Here is a 19288-nt window from a genome sequence, read left to right on the forward strand (position 1 = left end):
AGTATTTCTCTGCTCTAAGCTCTCTTGGCCTGCTTAACAGAGCCTGGATGATTCCCTGGCTTTCTAATGAGCTGGAGGCAATAAAACAAACTGAATTTGGAGAAGGGAAATGCATGACTAATTTGACCAAACATAGGCTGGAGTTATATTAAAGCCCAGTCTGTGATAATAGGTCTTCAAAACCTGTAACAAAGAAATGGAAATAGATGCTCTAAAGGAAGGCATGCATAGCTTTCAGAGATAAAGGAAAAGATAACTGCAGAAAGACTATGAAATGGAAGTATACCTAGAGTGCAGGAAAAGGCTTTCCATTATGTTACCTTGCAGAGAGATAAGCGCTCCCACACTGCAGTGCTATAGCAAGAGAATGTTCCCATCCTCTAAAAGAATATTCTTGGAAATTGTGTGAGTTTGGAGTGAGACTGAAGAGAGAATTGTACAAATCATGGATATAGCAGATGCTATATTCTAAATGGTTCTAAATGGTTGTCTCTGACCCTCATATACTTAACACTGCAGCCACAACAGCAAATAGACTAGCAGGGAGGAGAGTGGCAGATGAAGCTGCGATAGACCAGGTTTAGAAAAATGCAGTATCCCTACAACAGAAATCTTGCCTGGGAAACAGCCTCTGGGATGTACAGAACTTACCGCTGTGTGTTTCTTGCGCTATTAAAAATGGCTATTTCTCCCAGAGAAGCTTTAATGTAGTTTGCCATTTTGCAGCTATGAATGCCTTTGAGGCTACCAAATGCTTGGCCAAAAGCAAAAGGATTAGCAAAAGAGGTATTTTATTTCACAAAAAATAAACAGTTTGAATACAGTTCATACCACATGTAGGTCCTTCTTCAGGCATATCTATAAAATAACATACATTTATATAATAGGATTTAAACATGTCACTATTTTTAAAAATATTCATATTCAACTACAACAGTACAATTGATTATCAATTGATTATCAAACAATTGGATAAAAAGAAGCTCAAAATTCTAAACATGTGTAATTTTTCTATCAGGAATAAAAGATTTACTTTGTGTGGCCCATCGATTTGCATGAATGCTAGCTTCTCCTTGTTCATTGTAGCACAGTAGGCTGGAGTTTGAAGAGCAAGGATGATCAAATTTGGTCTCACTATTTTTGTTTATTCCTGAGACATTTTATCATTCAGTGTATGTCATCCCTAATGTATCATTTGGAACTCTGAGCCTCTCTTTCACCATCTTTTTTAGTTTTCATAAATAATTTTATTATTGTTGTAGTTGAGTTGCATATACTTTATGCTATTGCACCCTATAAAATTTTTAGCAATTAGCCTCTTTTAAACAGACAGGTTTATATTCTGTAATACAAATTTTGAACATCCTTCTATAGATTTTTCTGGAACACCTACATATGGTATAAAACAGGGTGAAACTGTTTATATTTGTGGAACAAGACACTTTGCTTACCCTATTGGTTTTCAGCATCTTTTGTGGCATTTCCTATGTTGTTGGATACCAAAGGTAATAGCCAGATAGTCCCAAGAGACACAAATGGACTCCATCAAAGATTTCATTTTTACATCCTTTGTTTTATAAGATTCAGGAATTTAAATAAGGATGCAATCTTATCAACAACTCAGAGGCCCCCAAACTCAAGAGGTTTCCTGGACAGGACAAAAGAAACAGCAGAGGCAAAGTTTGGCTCCCCATTCTCAGATCTCCCTTATTTTCAGCCTGTCTAGTGAGGGCACTTAATGAGAGCAAAAGAGGCTGGAGGAGTTTTAGGATAAATCATATCCTTTCCAAGTCTCTACCCCATTCCTGACCTTGCAGGGGCAGCCAGTACAGTTCTTTGTGCAACAGCTGCAAGGGGCTGGAGCTGCAACTCCCACTTCTGAGACCACAGAATTGCTTCTTTAGTTATCAGCTATGACAGGGTCAGAATATGTTTTTAAAAGGCAAGTAACTCCCAAGACAAGAGAAGATTCTGAATAATTTATTTGCATTCCATTATCAATCTCATTTTAAAAATAGTTATTGTCCACCAAGTATTGAAATGTATATGAATAAATTGTCTTTAGATATCACACAAGCTGTAGCAAGCGACCAAGGAGGGGGAACGGTTCTCTTCTTGTGCACTGCACTATTTTTTCTTTACACAGTACTTCAAGTCTCTAGTTCACCAACTTTATCTGTCCACTTAAGCTTCACCTTATATTTAGAGAGGTCAGCTAATGAATTGACAGTTCAAGCAACTAAATTTATACAACCAGCCAGTTTTAGATGTGATAGTTATACTGTACAATATAAGTTTCTGATACACAGCAGACCATAAGAAAATAACAGATATTTACAAAAGTACATCTGTAAAGTCATTTGTAACAGAAATGCTGCACATCTTCTCATTTCTCTATGTAGATATTAGTGAAAACTGCATTTAAGAACTGCAGTCAATTATCTCTTGAGATCGAAATTATTACACAAATTGCTTATGTTTTATTAGTGAAAAAAATTTAATAACTACATAAATTTTGACTTGTTAAACGAGTTTAATATCTTCCTTCCATGAGTGTTTGTACTTTCTTTGCTATTGATGAGCAAAATTGTCTTCTGACACAAATGGCATATGAGGAAGACAGAAATCAATGCTACACTTTAGTCCATTTTTTTTCTTCCAACACCGTTTGAAGAAGGTGGTTGTACTTATTAACTGAGCACAACATGGCGATCAAACACAGACTTGCGCTGTTCTTGAACTTGGCGTTTCCAACGTTGTTGGGCATACTCCACTTTGTTCAACATGTTAGCACGGCTTCGGGAATGAGCCAACACATCATGAGCATTTGCAAAAGGCTGATGATCCTGTAATTTAAGAAGTTTATTGCAGTTTATTGCTCTGCATGCCCAAGTCAAAATAAGAAATATTCTAGCTTGCCTAATATATAAAGATCAAAATAATGACATTCTGTGGAAGGATGCTATATAACGTCTCTATAGTCTTTCAAATAATTACTGCAAGTTTTAGTCCTTTCCAGAAGAAACTAGTTTAGTATATGCATTTCTACACTAACTGTCCTCTTAACCCAGCATTAGTAACAAGTCTCAAAAACCAGAGCTGCACAAAAAGATAAGTAATTTGCAAAGGGTGTGTATGGGGAACACAGAAGCTGAAAACTGTGCCTATCCTCCAGGTAGTCATTCTGTGACTGGAACAGAATGCATCTGCATTACAAATGTCCCCTCAAGCACACAAAGGAATGGGGTGAAGAAGGCCATGACAGGCAGTGGGAATGTAGGGGAAGGCCAGAAACAAGTAAGAACAGCAGGGGCTATCAGAGGATACAAGCAAGGGGCTCTTGTGGTGGGAAGCAGTGAGAGATATTGCCTCCTGTCGCTCAGATATGAGCACACTGGAGTTCTGGCAGTTTTATTCTGAAAGACAAGATAAAAGTATTATTTTTCTTCCAGGGCTTCAATTGAAAGAACTGTGCACAGGATTTCAAGTGTGCAATGAGGTTTTCCCATTCCCCTCTTTCTGACACATTTACAACCTCTCCACACCCCAAAAGGGCTGCTGAGGTTCAGAGGGTTCTGGAGGGAACCTCAGAATTGTACACCATGCGGCCCAAGGGGCTACAGCCAAGGGGAAAGAAATAGGTAGAAACTGGTGATTTCCCCACTCCTGTGCAGGAGTAGAAACACGTTCTCTGTGCTAAAGTGGATCTTCAGCAAATGGAATACATTAAACATATCAGAGTTAAGCTCAGTCAATTCTTCCTCAGCACCAAGCATTAACACAAATTGTTTTCCAAAGGAAAAGGCACTGGCACTGCAGAATGGAATGGTGGCATAGTCAGGTTTCATCCATCACCCAGCGGAACTGGGGCCACTGAAAGGCTGTACTTGCTGCCTCCCAGAAAGAGCAGAACCATAAGAGGAGAGAGCACCTGGTCCCATAACTAAGCCAGTGAAGGGTCAGATGCAAGGAGCTTGCTTTCACCCTCTCAGCCAGAAAGAACGCCTGTCGGAGCTGAGTCAACCTGGCCTCCTCCATTAGCTTACAGAAGCAGCTGCTGCTCTAAATGCTGGCGTTCTTCTTCCCTCTCCCTTCCTGTTGTGAGCTTGCAGTCAGGGACCATTTTACTTTTCAGTATCTGTATAGCACTTAAAATCTTTCAGGGGTTGTATAACTGAACAACAGTAACAGTCGCATGGCAAGACAGTAGTGAAGTTTAAACTCTGTGTTTAAGTCTTCTACACAACAGGCAAGAGCTATTGTGAAGCTGTTTGGTGTACTCACTTCAAGATGTCAAATAATGCCAACACATGTATGTTTACACTCAATATCTTAGAATAAAAAGCAAAATACAGCTGGTTCGGTGACTAAGTTAAATGACAACTATGTGTGTATATTATGCATTTCAAGGCATCCTTATTAAGCAATACCTATGAATTAATGCAATCCATAAACACAGGCATTCAATATTAATCCTATTGTTTATATTTAAAGATGTTTTGGACATATAGGGATATTTTAAAGATTAGATTTGGAAAAGGTCATGTATGTGATATATACTAAGGATTAAATATCTACATTATGACCTGTTTACCATGCTAACATATCAAAATGAATTAACACTTTTAGTTGTCATGGTTCAAGACTTCTAGTATAAAGAACAACCACCCTCAATTAGCAATCTGGCTTGTTTTAAGACACCAGAGTTCAGTAGTAAGAACACTGGACACAGTCAGAAACAGCAATCTGTGCCCACTCTTACCACTTTAGGGGCTTTCAGGAGCATTTGATCTCTTTTGCATTTATAATGTAAAGATAAGCCAATTTTTCAGAGCCCCATTTTGAAGGTGCTTGGGAGGCTGCAGGGAGAAGGTGAAATCAGGCCCCTTTCAGTTCTGCTGATGTACTTGCTTCTGTCAGAGGAAGGACATCACTGAATGCCACCCATTGTCAAGTCGAACAATGGTGATACAGCAAACACACCACAGTGCATAGTCAGAGTGGTACCTTGTACTAGCAATACAGATATGCCAGTGCATACATTTAGAACTTGGGTATTAGAAATGGGTTTTCCAGACATTCACTGATCTTACTATTCCTTAGCACAAGTTAAATTAGAAACTGAATTACAGCTGTATTCTGTAATTCCAGGACTGTAGCATCCAAGCAAAGTATTTGACATTGTCTGTGAAAGTTCAGAATCTCTAAGACCCCCTGCTTTCATTTTTAAAACAAATTGCTAGTCCTTAAGGTGGTAAAAGCAGGCTTAAACATTGATGCTTAGTGAAATCACGGAATCCAGGGGAAGGGATGGGAAGGATTTCAAGTCATCAGAGGCAGGTCTCTGAGCACATGGCGAATCACATGGCATAGGTCTTTATCCACCATTATGACTAAGAGAAATAGAATTTATGTAAACTAAGCCTACAAATGTGCTTATTTGCTTATCACAATTCAGCTCTTCTTGGGAAATGCCTTGCTTGGATGCAGAATGTGTGCCTTTCATGCCTCCAAAGGAGTTAACCTAGCATTCTACATTCCCTGGATTCAGCTCAGTTCTGCCTCCTCCCTAAGAGAATGGGCATTCTGCAAGGAGTTAAATTAACACTGGCTCAGAATGTTCTCTTCTTCCAAGTAGCATGAAATCTGTACTGAATAACTATACTGCACCAAACCACTGTAATAGATTTCAAAGTCCCTTACAAATGACACCATAAAACTTTGAGTCAGTTCAGGTCATGTAAGAATCAGAGATGCTAAGGAGTTTTGATCTAGGTGGTGAAATATATTTAAACCAGCTGCTGGTTAAATTCTAAACTTTGTTAAAAGTTTAATAAGAGATGAGGCCATTAAGCCAAACTACAGGTATTCCATAGTAATTGTTGTGCCATCCAACTTGATGAAAAAACCTCACATAGAAATCTTTGTGGTAGCTGTCATGCGATGGAGCATGTGCAAAATACAAGCATTTTACAGAAGGATGATATGAACTTCCAAGTTTGACTCAGTATTGGTGGCCATTACGTTATTTAGCTGGCATGGGGAGTGATCGTATGGCTCCTAGAATGGTCTGAGACATCATAAGAGCATATATCCTCTGAGGACAGGACTCCAACCTTGGAAGGGAGAATCGCAAATCCAACCCCTGCAGCTTTGTCCCCTTGCAGCCAGTACAAGAATGACACTGGCTTGCAAATGATGCTGGCAAATCAACACCAGAGAGGGAGGAAAGGAGACACTGCGGTGGGTGGAGAGAAGAGGACACCAGAGAACCAGGACACAAACTATTCTGGGCCTCTTACAGCCTCTACCATCCCCTGATGAACTGCCATTGCAAGGCAGGCAAAGAAAGCCCATCTAGCAAAAAAAAATGCAAGGACTGGCAAACAGGGAAGCAAGGACTGCCTCCACTGCTTCTTCCAACTGGGAGTCTCCAGCCCAGTGGGGCACTGGGGATGTGAAAGCCTCCGAGTATGGACACTGCTGTCCTGTGAAAGCACAACACACAGGATCATGTCCTTAATCACTTCAAAAATGTGTTTGCTCTCAATGAACTATTTGATTCAAATTCAAAAACATTTTCAGTGAGCTAGCTAGGGAGGAAAATGTCCAGATGAAGTTGACTAAGCCACACAGTGGGCAGATTGCTAAAAAGAATGTTCAGATAATTTCTGCATTACTTTCCAAAAATCCCCAACACTGCATTTGCCTCATTTCTAGCTGCCTCTCCTTTGTGACTACTAACAGCCAGTTCAGTACATAAGAAAACAGATTTCTCAAGCCAGCATCTTGATTTTTCATTTGCTTTTCAGTAGCTCAACAATCATAACTCTCTGGCAAGCATCCTGCCTCTAAGCTACCAGAGGATAATGTTTTAGTTCATAAACCCATGACATCTATTTTCCAAATGAGATGCAGACACCTTTAATTTGATATTATCTTCCATTTAAGCCTATTTTTATCCCTTTCTTTAGCTGCTCTTCAAAGTCCACTTTGGCTTGCCAGGTGTTCTTTCAATTAGAACTTGCTAGAACTTTTGCTCTTCTTCACCTTCCTCAACTATGCCTGAAGATGCTGAGATAAAATTACACAAGCAAATAGCTGGCCTTATTTTTCTGGTTAAAATTGAATAGGATGAACCATTCAGAAATATCCTAATATACATTCAACCTTTATATATTTTTATACATTCACTTCCACTATTAACCTTTTAACATATTTTAAACAGCAGAGTTTCACTCCAAAACACTATAAAAGTTCTTGAATATAAAACAAATATTCTGCTGAAAAGAAAAATCTTCTGGATAGAGTACTTGTAAACAAAATTTCCCAACATATGCCACACGCATCTCATCGAAGAAACCCTATGATAACTGGATGGAACAATCAAAGCAATGATGTCATGCCTCTTCTGTTCATTTCAGATGGGCTTCAGTCCCGCGTAAACCCAAGGGCAAACAAATTAAAGATAGGCAGGAAGCGTACATGATTGTGTTTATCTAAATCTAAAAGTATTTGGTACATTTAGATTCTTCTCTGATTTTAATGGAGCTCAAAGGCATGTACATAGAACAAAAATGGAAAATATTCTATCGACTGAAAAGTTTTGGACCCAGTTTAGCATTATGTATGACTCTAGACTGACTGTATTTAGTCTTACCATAGTTTACTGAAACAAGCCAACTTAGTTTATGAAGTTGGCTGGTTTCAATAAACCATAGTTAAGAGTAACCTCACTTAAAGTGAAAAACTAAACTGTGGTCAATAAAGAATAGTGGCCAAAGCTTATATTTCCTCTTCTTGGCGCTATGTGTGTGTGTGTGAGAAAGAGAGAGAGAGAGGAATCTACAAGTCTAAGGCTTGCCTAAGCCAATTCCTCTAATAATAACCCATAGCTTTATTATGTCCTAACACATCCCATCTGTATGTCAAGCTTCAGCAAGGCCACAAAGACTCTAAGAATTTTTGGAAACCGCAATTAAACCAAGAAATAAATAAATTTATTTATTTATTTATTAAAACATGGACAACTATTTTATTTTCATTCCAGATTCTTCATTGGAAACAAAAAAGGCTATGTGGATACCTTATTTATTCATCTGAACTATGATTTCAGAAGATATAGTTCCAGACTATTCTTTGAACTACAAAAGATAACTGGTAATTTGACAAAAGGAACTTTTAACAAATGGTGTTTGAATCATATTAAAAATGAAAAACTTACCCCAAGATCTTCATCACTTTGTATTAGTTGTGAATGTCCAAAGAGACGTCTCTTCAGAATAGGTTCTACCAAGGTGAGATACACCATGTACAGCAGAAGAAGACCCAAGATGGATAAATATATGATGATAGTAACCTACACAGTAGAAGACAGGATTTCAGTTTATACCACTTGAGAACGTGCTCATTCAGAGCATGCAGATGGGCAAGGCAAAGGCATATGCTTACAGGAGAGTAAGCAATTAGGCACTCCATTCTTAGCAACATATCCAAATTAAATGGAGCACATGCTAAGAACTGAATGCAGAAGCAAGTGGGGTTTTCCATTACTTATAAATTTAGCATGAGGAACTGAAGATAGGCAAAAAGCAAGCAATGCTACCTTCCTTTTCATAGAAACCGATGAAAACACCATTTTTCAAGCAACACAGTTTTATTCATTTCTTGGAAAATGTATTCTGGTTGTACATCCTCAACAAACAGAGATTACTGTTAGGAAACAATGGGTTGCAGTTCTTGTGTAACACAACCTTTGGACCCAACTCATTTGTTTTAAATAAAATGCAATATGTCAGGAAGCTCAAGAAAAACAAAACCACAACTCATTTCTAGCACAAGTTTTAAGGCAGTGATACTAGATATGTAAGGGCTGCTGCATGCACTATATAACAGCAAATTCATGTGGACCACCAGATGCACCCATGGGGAACCACAGCCAACCCCTGATGAATACAGCTGAACAATAAACACATTTGCTACAAACTTGTCCATTGTCCTCCTGATGGCATTTATCTGTATAATACTACTTTACAGGTACACTTTAAATTGGTGTGCATTGGTGTATGTGAGGAGGCAAAAGGAGAAGGACTCCAGCACAATTCAGTTAGCTGTGCGGTGCTAGAAGAAGCACTCAATTTCATTAATGCATCCCTACGAAGTGGTGGTTTCAGATGGAACAAAGAGTGAAACAGGCAGACCATTTAGAAGGTGGCAATATTCCAATGTAAAGCAAGTCACACGATTCACAGGGGATAGTAGGTATCCCAGCTTTGAATGGCATCCCTTAAAGCAGGCTGAAACAAGATTAGTGTCAGCATAAGAAAAAATGGTTATGCTGGATGCTCTAATAAAGCCATGCTCGTGCTTTCACTGCATATTTCCAAAAGCCTTAACAAATATGAAGCAACACATGGTACGAATATAAGAAAAATTGTGGTTAGAGGTGGAATTCAGTCCTCAGCAGATTACAGGAAGCTCCATTTTAGTCCATCCTACTACGAGTCATACTTAACACATGACATCTCTTTGTTATATCAGGTCATTAAATAATTACCATCATGACATCGTAGAACTGGGATGCTATGCCTGATTTTACAAGCCTAGCTGACTACATACTCTTCACTGAGGTTAACTTTGCAACCGGCTCAATGTCTGGAAATTATGTTATTATTATAGATCTCAACTTGAAAGGGTTTTATAGTCTTGATACAGGTTCTACTACAGAAATCTGCATTTTTATACACTGTCCTAGCACATATGGATTTGTGGAAAAGCTGTACAAACAAATGAGCGTTAGCTGCCCAAATGTTTAAAAGTAGTAAACAAAAATGATTTTTTTACTTTAATTGTTTCAGAACTTCTCTCTTCATATTTGCATTCACAACGTAAGCAATAGGCCTCCACATCTGGCCCAGGAACTGGCATAGGCTGTACCACATGAAGGCAATCACTAGGAGAAAAGAGAGAGAAGCTTCAAGTAAATTCAGATAAATTTATACCACTGCAAAGAAGGGTGAATACATGTGGAATGCACCAGGAGCTATTCAATCAAGGATTCATATTTTTGAAAGTTAAGAATACTTGACATTTAACCCACCTAGCGATCTGCTTAAATATTTAACTGCACTAGAATTTAAGTCACTTTATGAAGTACCCACTGTTAAGAAGCAGGCGGACAAATTTGAGTGCAATGCCAACACTGGAACATTCAAATGTAACCTTTTCTGGAAACCCCACTGGCTCTAACCATCCAGGTCCTCATCCAAGAACTGCATTTCTCCCACCATCACTGTGGTGGCAGATCTCTGCTCAGCAGAGAGTTAGCGACTGTGGTGTCTGGAACTGGTAGCATAATCAAGAGTGCTGGTTAAATCTTCAGAGGAGGAACCCCACGCACTATACTAACACCCTGGCTCCAGCTGCAATCTCTCCCACCCACCGTAACACTACAGTGTCCCTTTTCTCTAGCCATATTCAAATCTAGCAGTTCTGTTATAACATTGGCTACACTTGCAGGTCATCCTAAGTCATTAGAAATAAGCTTATTTATAGGCAAGCTGTGTGGTCTGAGTTGTTCTCAGAACAACACGATCAGGTTTATCGTGACTTATCCCCTGTTCCTTCTCCTTGGTCCTCCAGCTGGTAATTCCAGTGTCCTTCACAGCCCAATCTGCCTTCTTTCCCCTTCCCCACCCTCACAGCTATCCCTTTCTGACTGCCATTTCATTTTTCTTCCCATAGAGTCTTAAAGCAATATTTATTTTTAAATTTATAGGCAGCTGAATAACTTGATAGGGCTCTCTAAGCAACATACAACAATACAATACAGAACATAACATAACATAACACTTCTCAGTAACAATTTTAAAAATCCCAACTGCTAACAGTGCATGGTATCCTGAACAATCAGTTATTAAAAGCAGGTCTCAAAATGTCTTCAGAAAAGGACAGTCTTTGCCTGGCGAATGAAAGAAGTTGGGGGGGGGAGTGGCAAAGTGGGTGCAGCACACAGTATCCTCCACTTACAATGTAATCCTCTCAATTCTAAATATTGAGTCGACACTTCTCACCTCCCTCCAGCTTTTCACCATTTCCCTGCATCTCTGGTTAATAAGATGAAATATTAACTTGCCCAATTTTGGGGCTCTTTTCTCCAGTACTTCCTGCAGTAATTATTGCAGTTACCTGACAGTTAAACAAAAAAGCAGCAGCAGAAATTCAAGAGTTGGGATGTAAAAGGTAGATAAATTTGTGCCACTTTAAAGGCTAGTAAATGAATGGAAGCTAAGTTTGTGTACCTGCAATAATTGTTCTATTACTGCAAACACACAATTTCTCCCTCTACTTATTTGCCAGACTTTACATTGTTATACATTTCCCAGTCCAATGACATTACACAAATGTTCCAGACTGTTTTGTTTTCCTTATTTAAAAACCATCTTGCAGGTGGCAGAACAGAGTGGAGCAATCCCCACCACCCCGCAGGGCCCTATTTACTCCATCCCATTCTGTTGCCTTTTATTCTTAGAATTGTCCGGGGACCTCAGAAATGAGGAGGAGAGATTGAAAGAAAGGGACATGTTTAGCGTCAAGAAGAGAAGACTTAGGGGAGCTATGAGAGCCCTCTTCCAGTACCCAAATGGTAATCACAAAGGAGGAGGTCAGGATCTCTTCTGGATCATCCCAGAGTGCAGGACATGGAAAAACAGGCTCACGTCACAGGAAGCCAGATTCCAGATGAACATCAGGAAGAACTTCCTGATTGTTAGTAGCAGTATGACAATGCAACCAATGACCTAGGGAGCTCGTGAGCTCCCCCACACTTAGAGGCATTCAAGATGCAACTGGACACCCATCTGAGAGGGACAGTTTAACTTGGAGTCCTGCAATGAGCAAGGGGTTGGACTGATGACCTAAGCAGGAGATATTGTCTCCTCCCACTTCTGGTGCAGCTTCTTTTGCTGCTTTTCAAGTGACGACTCAGCAGTTGACAACTGTCTGTGAATTAGGCTATATGCAGCCTTGCCTTCTCCAGCCCCATTGACAGTGGGAACACAGAAGAACATTGACTAGGCAAGACTATTCATATCAGACAGCACTTGCAAAATGCCAATATTAACCAGCACCACCACCGCAATGGCGTAATTTTAAGGGGCCAAAAAGGGGGGGTGACAAACCAGTGATGGTCGCTCCCCCTCTGCTCATTGAGCACCAGTGAAGGGCCTGTCACTAACAGCGGCAAGGGTAAGATTGTGAAAAGCAGGGCTTTTGGGGCACTCTTTGCCAGGTGGCTCACTAGCCAATAATTGCAAGTAGCAACAAAATGGCTTTTCCACATCCAGGTGACATAATGCATCATGGACTAACCTCCAGAACAAGCCATGGGTTGTCAGGGTAGCTTGCTGCCAAAAAGTAAGCCACTCTGTGGGAAGTGGACTGGGTTCAGAGGACAAAACAATCTATTGTGGCTTGTCACCCACGATAGGTCCCCGTGTTGTATGAATTCAGTATCATTTGGAGTTCAACAACAGGTCATTCAAAATTCTAGGAAAGAATCTATAGATCTATGGTGGGAAATCCTCTTTTTTAATGTGAGACCAACTGTTAAACCAAAGTAGGTGACAAAATAATCACATTTCAACAGGCCAATGATCACAGAAAAATAAGAGTCACTGTGCCAGTTGTCATCTGTTTTAACTCCCACTTCATGTTGTCAGAATTCTCTTGCCATATGAAATACCACACACTCTTTTTAAACAGGACAAATTTGCCTTCTTCCACATCTAGAGTATATTTGAAAGTCTTTGAAAGCTATATAGACAAGACCCTGGGTCCTCAAACTACGGCCTGCGAGACGGATCTGGCTCGCCATGGCCATCTATCCGGCCCGCGCTGCCATTTGCTGCCCGCGTGTGCATTTGCTGTGTGGGCGGGGAGGTGGTGGCTCGCTCGCTAGGAGATGGTTTTGAACTCGCTGGGAGATCTCCGAGCTGAGTGAGCCACCGCCACACACCCAATGCCACCTCACCAGGCCATGTGCCCAGCCCCCCCCCCCCTTCACTGGCCCGTGCGTGTAGCTGCCCGCCTTTCTAATGGCCCCCTATTGAAAAAGTTTGAGGAGCCCTGGACAAGACGGTACTGGGGAGGGAATCTGTTTCAAGCACAGCATGAGGTTTACATACAGTGCATTACAGAAGAATTTACCCCACATTGTGTTGTGTTACAACCTAGAATTGAAATAGATTTAATTGGCACTGTTACCATTTGTTGAACACAAGATGGGGGAGGGGTCAGTGAATATTCCAGCACACAATTAACAGTCTCAAAGAAAGTAAAAATGAGCATTAAAAGAGAAAATTAGAAGTCCTCCACAAATTACTCCTTTGTAAGGCTTTTTGAACACTGTTGTTTCACCATGCTTATTTTATTCATCCTTCCTCTAAATTTGTATCAACTCTTGCATCATTTAGAGGACAACAGTAATTTATGCCATTCAAGAAGAATTGTGCAATACAATTCAGTACACAGCAAATATTAAAACAATGCTGCTACACTTGTAAAACCTCCCACTAAATGTCAGTCACACCTCATCTGGTTGAGCAAGTGTAAATGCAACTATTCTTAATAGGTTTATATTCATTTACTCCAGCCTTAGAAACAAGCAGTCATACAGTCTCTAAGAGAGCATCTCTAAAGGGCAAGCTATTCATCGTGCTGACTAGCCACACAGAAAAGCTGCCGATCACTAACGGAAACTCACAATAATACGGATACCTAAGTAACAACTGTGTATGGCTTGGTATTGTATGTCCTGGTCCAGTCAAGAATATTTCCTGGCTACTTCTCCATAGGAAAAATTGCCCTACACTTTGAAGGACACTATGAAACCCTCTATTAAATAAAGTAAAAGTTTTAAAAGTAAATAGTTAAGGCTTTTCCTTTATAAATAATGTTGCATTTCACTTCAGGCTTCAAATAGAAACTTAAATGTATTAGCAACATCTACTAAGTAACTCAAAATTCACCAACTACTTAACTTTTACAACCACTTCACTCCCAAGCAAAATATGGGTTAATTTTCATATTACAATTTTCTGTATCCACAACAACACTTGTGAAATAACAATTAAATAAAGTGCCAATGTTATACTTAACATAACAAAAATAAAGTTTGGTATACTCACCAATCTTTCTGTGAAATGTTTTTACTGAAAATATGGCCAGCATGGTCCTTGTATGGAGGACAGATACATTTACATCGAACATCCTCAGAATTCTGAAAAATAAATGCAAACTTATAACTAATGGATTTTCCATTAAGGGCAACAACAACAAATGATAAGCGGCAAGAGGAACAGGTGATGGAAATAAAATTAAGGATATAAAGAGCATGCACTCATACACTATTTAACATTTTCGTTCTCTAACGATTTATAGAAATTTGGAAGAAAGGTTCCATATGTGTGCACACACTTATACTTATTTAATCACATATATATCACCCATCTAAATTAGATACTTGGATCTATAAATGAAACCAAATTAATTTGATTAGGACTCCAAATATTAAAAAGGAGGTATTCAACAAAAGAAAACAGTCTTTCAAAAGTACTGATGTTTTTCAAAGCAGTTGTTCAAAGTGCTGATGCTGAAGATGACACAGCAGGATATTTTAAACATGCATTGTTAATAGATCTATGGGCTTAGAACTTTGGCATATGGGCTATAGCAGCCTTCCACAACCTGGTGTCCTCTAGATAGATGTTCAACTTCCATCAGCCTCAGTCACCAAGGCCAATGGGCAGGAATGCTTAGAGTTTTGTCCAGAACATCTGAAGAGTGCCAGGGTGGGCAAGACTGGGTTGCAGATGGATTAGGGAGGCAGAAAATGTGTGAAAAGGTTTTTGTTTTTAATTCACCTCTCATCTGAAGAAAGTGCAACATATCACCAAGTGTACATGCTAATTATATGCAAAACCGAGGTGGCAACTCTGCACTACAACCAGACTGACAATGTTAAATTCTACTATCCACAAAAGAGCAGATAATCTGATAACTCCTGTAAGATGCTTGCCCTAAAGTAAAATACCTTAAGAATAAAGAGCTAAAATATATTTATGTTTATGTAATAATGAAGAACCAAATCATCCTCCAAGGATATCCACCTTTGATAGTGTACTAACACAAATCCAGCATAGTTCAGATGCCTTATGGGGCCTTTCACCAGATTTAAGAAACGGTGAAACCTCTATATATGCTTCAAGCAATTTGCATTATTAAATGCCAGAAGTCTTATAAATCTAGGGATAGAGCATCTCACATACAAAACATACCCCACTGAGTTAGAAAATAAAATTGGGGAGGCCTCAAAAAGAAAAAAAAAGCTGTGCTGTAATCATGTGTGATTTGACCACCCCCACATCAAATGCACGTTCCAGTTCTGACAAAGAGGTGAAATTTCTCCATGTTCTAAATGACTGTTCCCTAGAGCTGCTGTTCATGGAACTGGCCAGAAGGGAAGCAATCCTGGATTGAATCCTAGCTGGAATTGCCCAGGGTCTAGTGCAAGGTGTAAATGTTGTTGAACCAACAGTGACCACAGTGCTATCAGGTCTGACATACATTTAGGTGGAAGATGGCTAAAGAGGTCCAATGTGGTCTCATTTGACTTAAAAAGAAACCACAAAAATGAGAGAAGTGGTAGAAAGAAAGTTGAAAGGGAGAGTCATGAAGGTAAAATCCTTTCAGAATGTTTGGAGATTACTCAATCCACAGCAGTACAGGTCAGATAGTATATATATCACAAAGCTCAAGAGATCATCAGCATGGTTAACTAGCAGTGTCAAGGAAGGTGTAAGATGGAAGGCTTCCTCTAGAAAATGGAAGCCTTGTCCAGATGTGATAAATAAAGGGAGCAGAAGCAGGCTATAAGAGATAACAAAAGAACCACACACCCCATTTTGTGCAGCATATTGCTAATAACATCAAGGCCAACAATAAGGAGTTATTTAAATATATCAGAAAAAGAAACCGGCCAGAGAGGCAATTGGATCATTACATGAAAATTAAAGGAGCACTAAAGGAGAAATAGCAGAGAAACTGAGTAACTACTTTATATCCATCTTCAGAACAGGTACCTCTTCTAGACCTTATATATTCAGGAAGGGAATCAGAGGAATTAAGATAGCAGTGACCCAAGATGAAATTCTAAACCTTACTGACAAAGTTAATAATCAGCAGGCCCAGATGGTATCCATCCTAGAGTTTTTAAAGAACTCTAATGTGAAGTTTTTTATATGCTTAAAATATATATAGAATGTCCCTAGAATCAGTCTCTGTGCCACAGGATTGAAGAATGAGTGATGTAATACCAGTGTTTTAAAAGGGATCTGGAAAATTAGCTTAATGTATGTTCTAGGCAAAGTGGCTGGAAGTATTAAAGATAGAATCAGTACGCATAAAGAGGGACAAGCTCTGTTGAAAAGGAATCAATATGGCTTTTTCAAAGGTTAAATCCTGCCTCACTATCTATTAAAGTTCTTTAAGAGCGTCAATAAACAGATGCATAGGGACAATCTAACAGACATTGTTTACTGGTACTTCTGAAAGTTGTTGTTTTTTAAATAGAGTCTCTCACTAAAGCCTCCTGAGCATACTTAGCAGTCATGGAGTAAGAGGAGAGGTCCTCTTACCGACCAGTAACTGGTTAAAGAATAGAAAGCAAAGAGTGGGGATAAATGACAATTTTTCCAATGGAGGGATACAAATCCCACAAGGTTCTGTATTAGGAGTATGCTTTTTTACTTATTTATAAATTATCTGGAATTAAGAGTAAGCAGTGAAGTGGCCAAATTTGCTGATGACATCAAACTGTTTAAAGGCGGTTGGATCCAAAAGGGATTGTGAGGAGCTCCAAATGAATCTTACCAAGTGGAAGAATTAACCAAATGGCAAATGCAACGTACGTGTAAAGTAATGCTTCCTGGGGTAGAAAATCTCAACTTCAAGGATAAGCTGAGCTAGAGGTGACTGATGAAGAAAGAGATTTTGGGATTGTGGTTGGTGAAAAGGTTCACCTAGTGTGCAGCTCTTGTTAAAAAGCCAAGCAATATATGAGGCATAATTAGGAAAAGACTTGAAAATAAAACTGCCAAGATCATACTTTCCTTTTACAAATCTGTCATGTGACCACACTTAAAATATTGTATATAGTTCTGATCACCACACCTGAAAAAAGACATTAATAAGCTGGAAAAATGCAGTGAAGGGCAGCTAAAATGATCAGGGATTTACAACTACTCTATGAGAAGTAGTTAAAACAACTGGGATTGTTTAGTTTAGAAAAAAGGCAAGGGGAAACACAAAAGAGGAGATCACAATTGGGTGTGGAGGAAGTGGTAAAAGATACATTTTCCCCCTCTTTCATAATACTAGAACCAGGGTCACCCATGAAGCTAACTGGCAGGAGAGTCAGAATGGATAAAAGGACTTCTTCACACCGTATATAGTTAAACTATACAAGTAGGAGTGATGGCTAATCTGGGCTGCTTTAAAAGCAGACTGGACAAATTCATCAAGGACAAGGCTATTGATGGCTGTGTGTTGCCTCCAGCCTCAGAGGCTATTTGTCTATGTGCACCCCAGTTGCTCAGGGAGTTGGGCAGGAGCGGGTCTGTCATATTCAAATTCTGTTTAAGGGATCTCGTGGGCAGTTAGTTTGCTGCTGTGTGAACACAACACTGGACTAGATGGACCATTAGTCTGAACCAACATGGTGTTGCTTATGTTCTTAGACACATAATCTTAGCTTCCGCTTGCTTGTACCACCCAAAATATCCATCCACCTCTGCACCACATTCTAAGACAGTACCAAATCAATTCTCCTCTTGTACACAAAGAGTGGATTAAAGAAGAGGAAATGACAAATATTTCGGGAAAGGAGCAGAGAAATCATAAATACATGCCTGGTAGACGCTTGATTACTGGGCCTTACTTGATAACTGGGCCTTACAATTGCTCACCCACAGCACAAACTTTTAAAGCACTCTCAGGCTATGTTTTGCTTAAACGGTATTTCAAATATCTGGTACGAAGACATTTTCAGAAGTTAAAGGGATTCGTTAGAAAGCGACAAAGGGGTGAAGCATAAAGTGCGAGGGCGTGTGATGGAGTCATCCTAAATGAAAAACAAGCTAGGGGAAAGATTACCTGTTCGAAAATGTTATTCACCCATCACATATAATTCTATGTCGTGGCAGCAATGCACACGAGGCTTTGCTAAGTCACATGAGCAAAAGGTACGGAGATGCACACAATCTGCACTTCTACAGTAGGTAAAGGGCCTGGCCTTATCGCCTGGGTCTTGAAGCCCTTGAACGAGGGCCCCCGGCCACCTTTACGAGACCTGCTCTCCCCGCGAGCCACGGGGACGGCCCCCCATCCCACCCGGCCCGAGGAGGGCTCGGACGAAAGCGACGCGGGATCAATGGGCAGGGTTCGGGGAGGGAACGAGGGAGGCGCGCCGCTCACCTTTTCCCCGAGTGCCTGCCCCGCGAGCGCGCCCAGGGCCAGCAGCGCGCACAGCGCCGTCCACGTTCTCCCCGGAACCGCCATGCCTGCCTTCCCCCGGCCGGCCAGCCCGCTCGCCCGCCAGCCCGGCCGCTCCCTTATGGCCGCCGAGCCGGGCCCTGAGCCTTACTCACGGCTCTACACCATCCCGACTTCCGCTACCGACGCCGGCCCCCGAACCCATTGCTGTGTCACGTGGCGCCGCCAGCCTTCCGCTGCGGACGGAGCCTTCCCCCGACGCAACAGAGGCGCCTTGTGTTGATTTCCCGAGGCAAGAGCGGCTTCCTCGGAGCGGGCAAGTGTGCGCGTTAGGCTCCAAATGAGCCAGCTCTCGCTTTTTTGAAAGTTGGCTCCATCGGAATCACGGGACCTCACCTCAGAGGAAATGTCCTCGGGATGAAAGCGTTAAGTGACATAGTCGTGGGAGTTCTCAAAGCAGAACTCGAGATTGCTACCCCGCCGGGACTGAAGGAAAAAAATAAAATTCCCCGGTTAAAATTCCGGCCAGCCCCGAGTTGGTTTGCCCCACAGAGGAAAAACATGGAGGCTTTGAACTACCAGCAGGACGATATCCGCTGGCACAGTAGTGGAATTGGCTGACTGGTTTCTACTCCTCCTTTGAAAGCCTACAAACATAGCCAGAGATAAACATGCAAAGCTTAGTTTTGTCTAGAACAAAGGGGCTATCTGGATAAGACTAAGGATTCAACTAGAATAA

The 19288-nt window shown here is 40.5% G+C and overlaps 2 protein-coding genes across 3 annotated transcripts in view; one reads left to right on the forward strand and one right to left on the reverse strand.

Annotated features, from left to right (window-relative positions):
- AKIP1 (A-kinase interacting protein 1) overlaps positions 1–8283 on the forward strand; it is a 32948-nt gene extending 24665 nt beyond the window's left edge. The window contains exon 7 of one of the 2 annotated variants that reach the window (XR_006414284.1): positions 8051–8283. The gene's annotated coding sequence lies outside the window, so the exon portion shown is untranslated. The remainder of the gene's footprint in view (positions 1–8050) is intronic. The other variant, XR_006414283.1, reaches the window with a different exon arrangement.
- On the reverse strand, positions 1965–18749 carry TMEM9B (TMEM9 domain family member B). The gene is made up of 5 exons (XM_044425734.1): positions 18532–18749; positions 14187–14278; positions 9844–9952; positions 8225–8359; positions 1965–2846 (listed from the first exon to the last, which is right to left on the reverse strand). Exons 1-5 carry the CDS (start codon positions 18613–18615, stop codon positions 2691–2693), a joined length of 576 nt encoding a protein of 191 aa, XP_044281669.1. The 5' UTR covers positions 18616–18749; the 3' UTR covers positions 1965–2690.
- Positions 18750–19288: the final 539 nt, after the last annotated feature.

This window comes from Varanus komodoensis, unplaced genomic scaffold, assembly GCF_004798865.1.
Source record: "Varanus komodoensis strain SLA01 unplaced genomic scaffold, ASM479886v1 scaffold16, whole genome shotgun sequence".
Taxonomy (NCBI): Eukaryota; Metazoa; Chordata; class Lepidosauria; order Squamata; family Varanidae; genus Varanus; species Varanus komodoensis.

What these genes read in the sequence shown, in the direction of transcription:
- TMEM9B (XM_044425734.1), bottom strand. Translation starts at nt 18,615, where the DNA reads ATGGCGGTTCCGGGGAGAACGTGGACGGCGCTGTGCGCGCTGCTGGCC. An exon ending in AACATTTCACAGAAAGATTG is followed by an intron (nt 9,953 to 14,186) that starts GTGAGTATACCA and finishes CTTTTCTCCTAG; the next exon opens with TGATTGCCTTCATGTGGTAC. An exon ending in AAAGTGATGAAGATCTTGGG is followed by an intron (nt 2,847 to 8,224) that starts GTAAGTTTTTCA and finishes CTTAAATTACAG; the next exon opens with GATCATCAGCCTTTTGCAAA.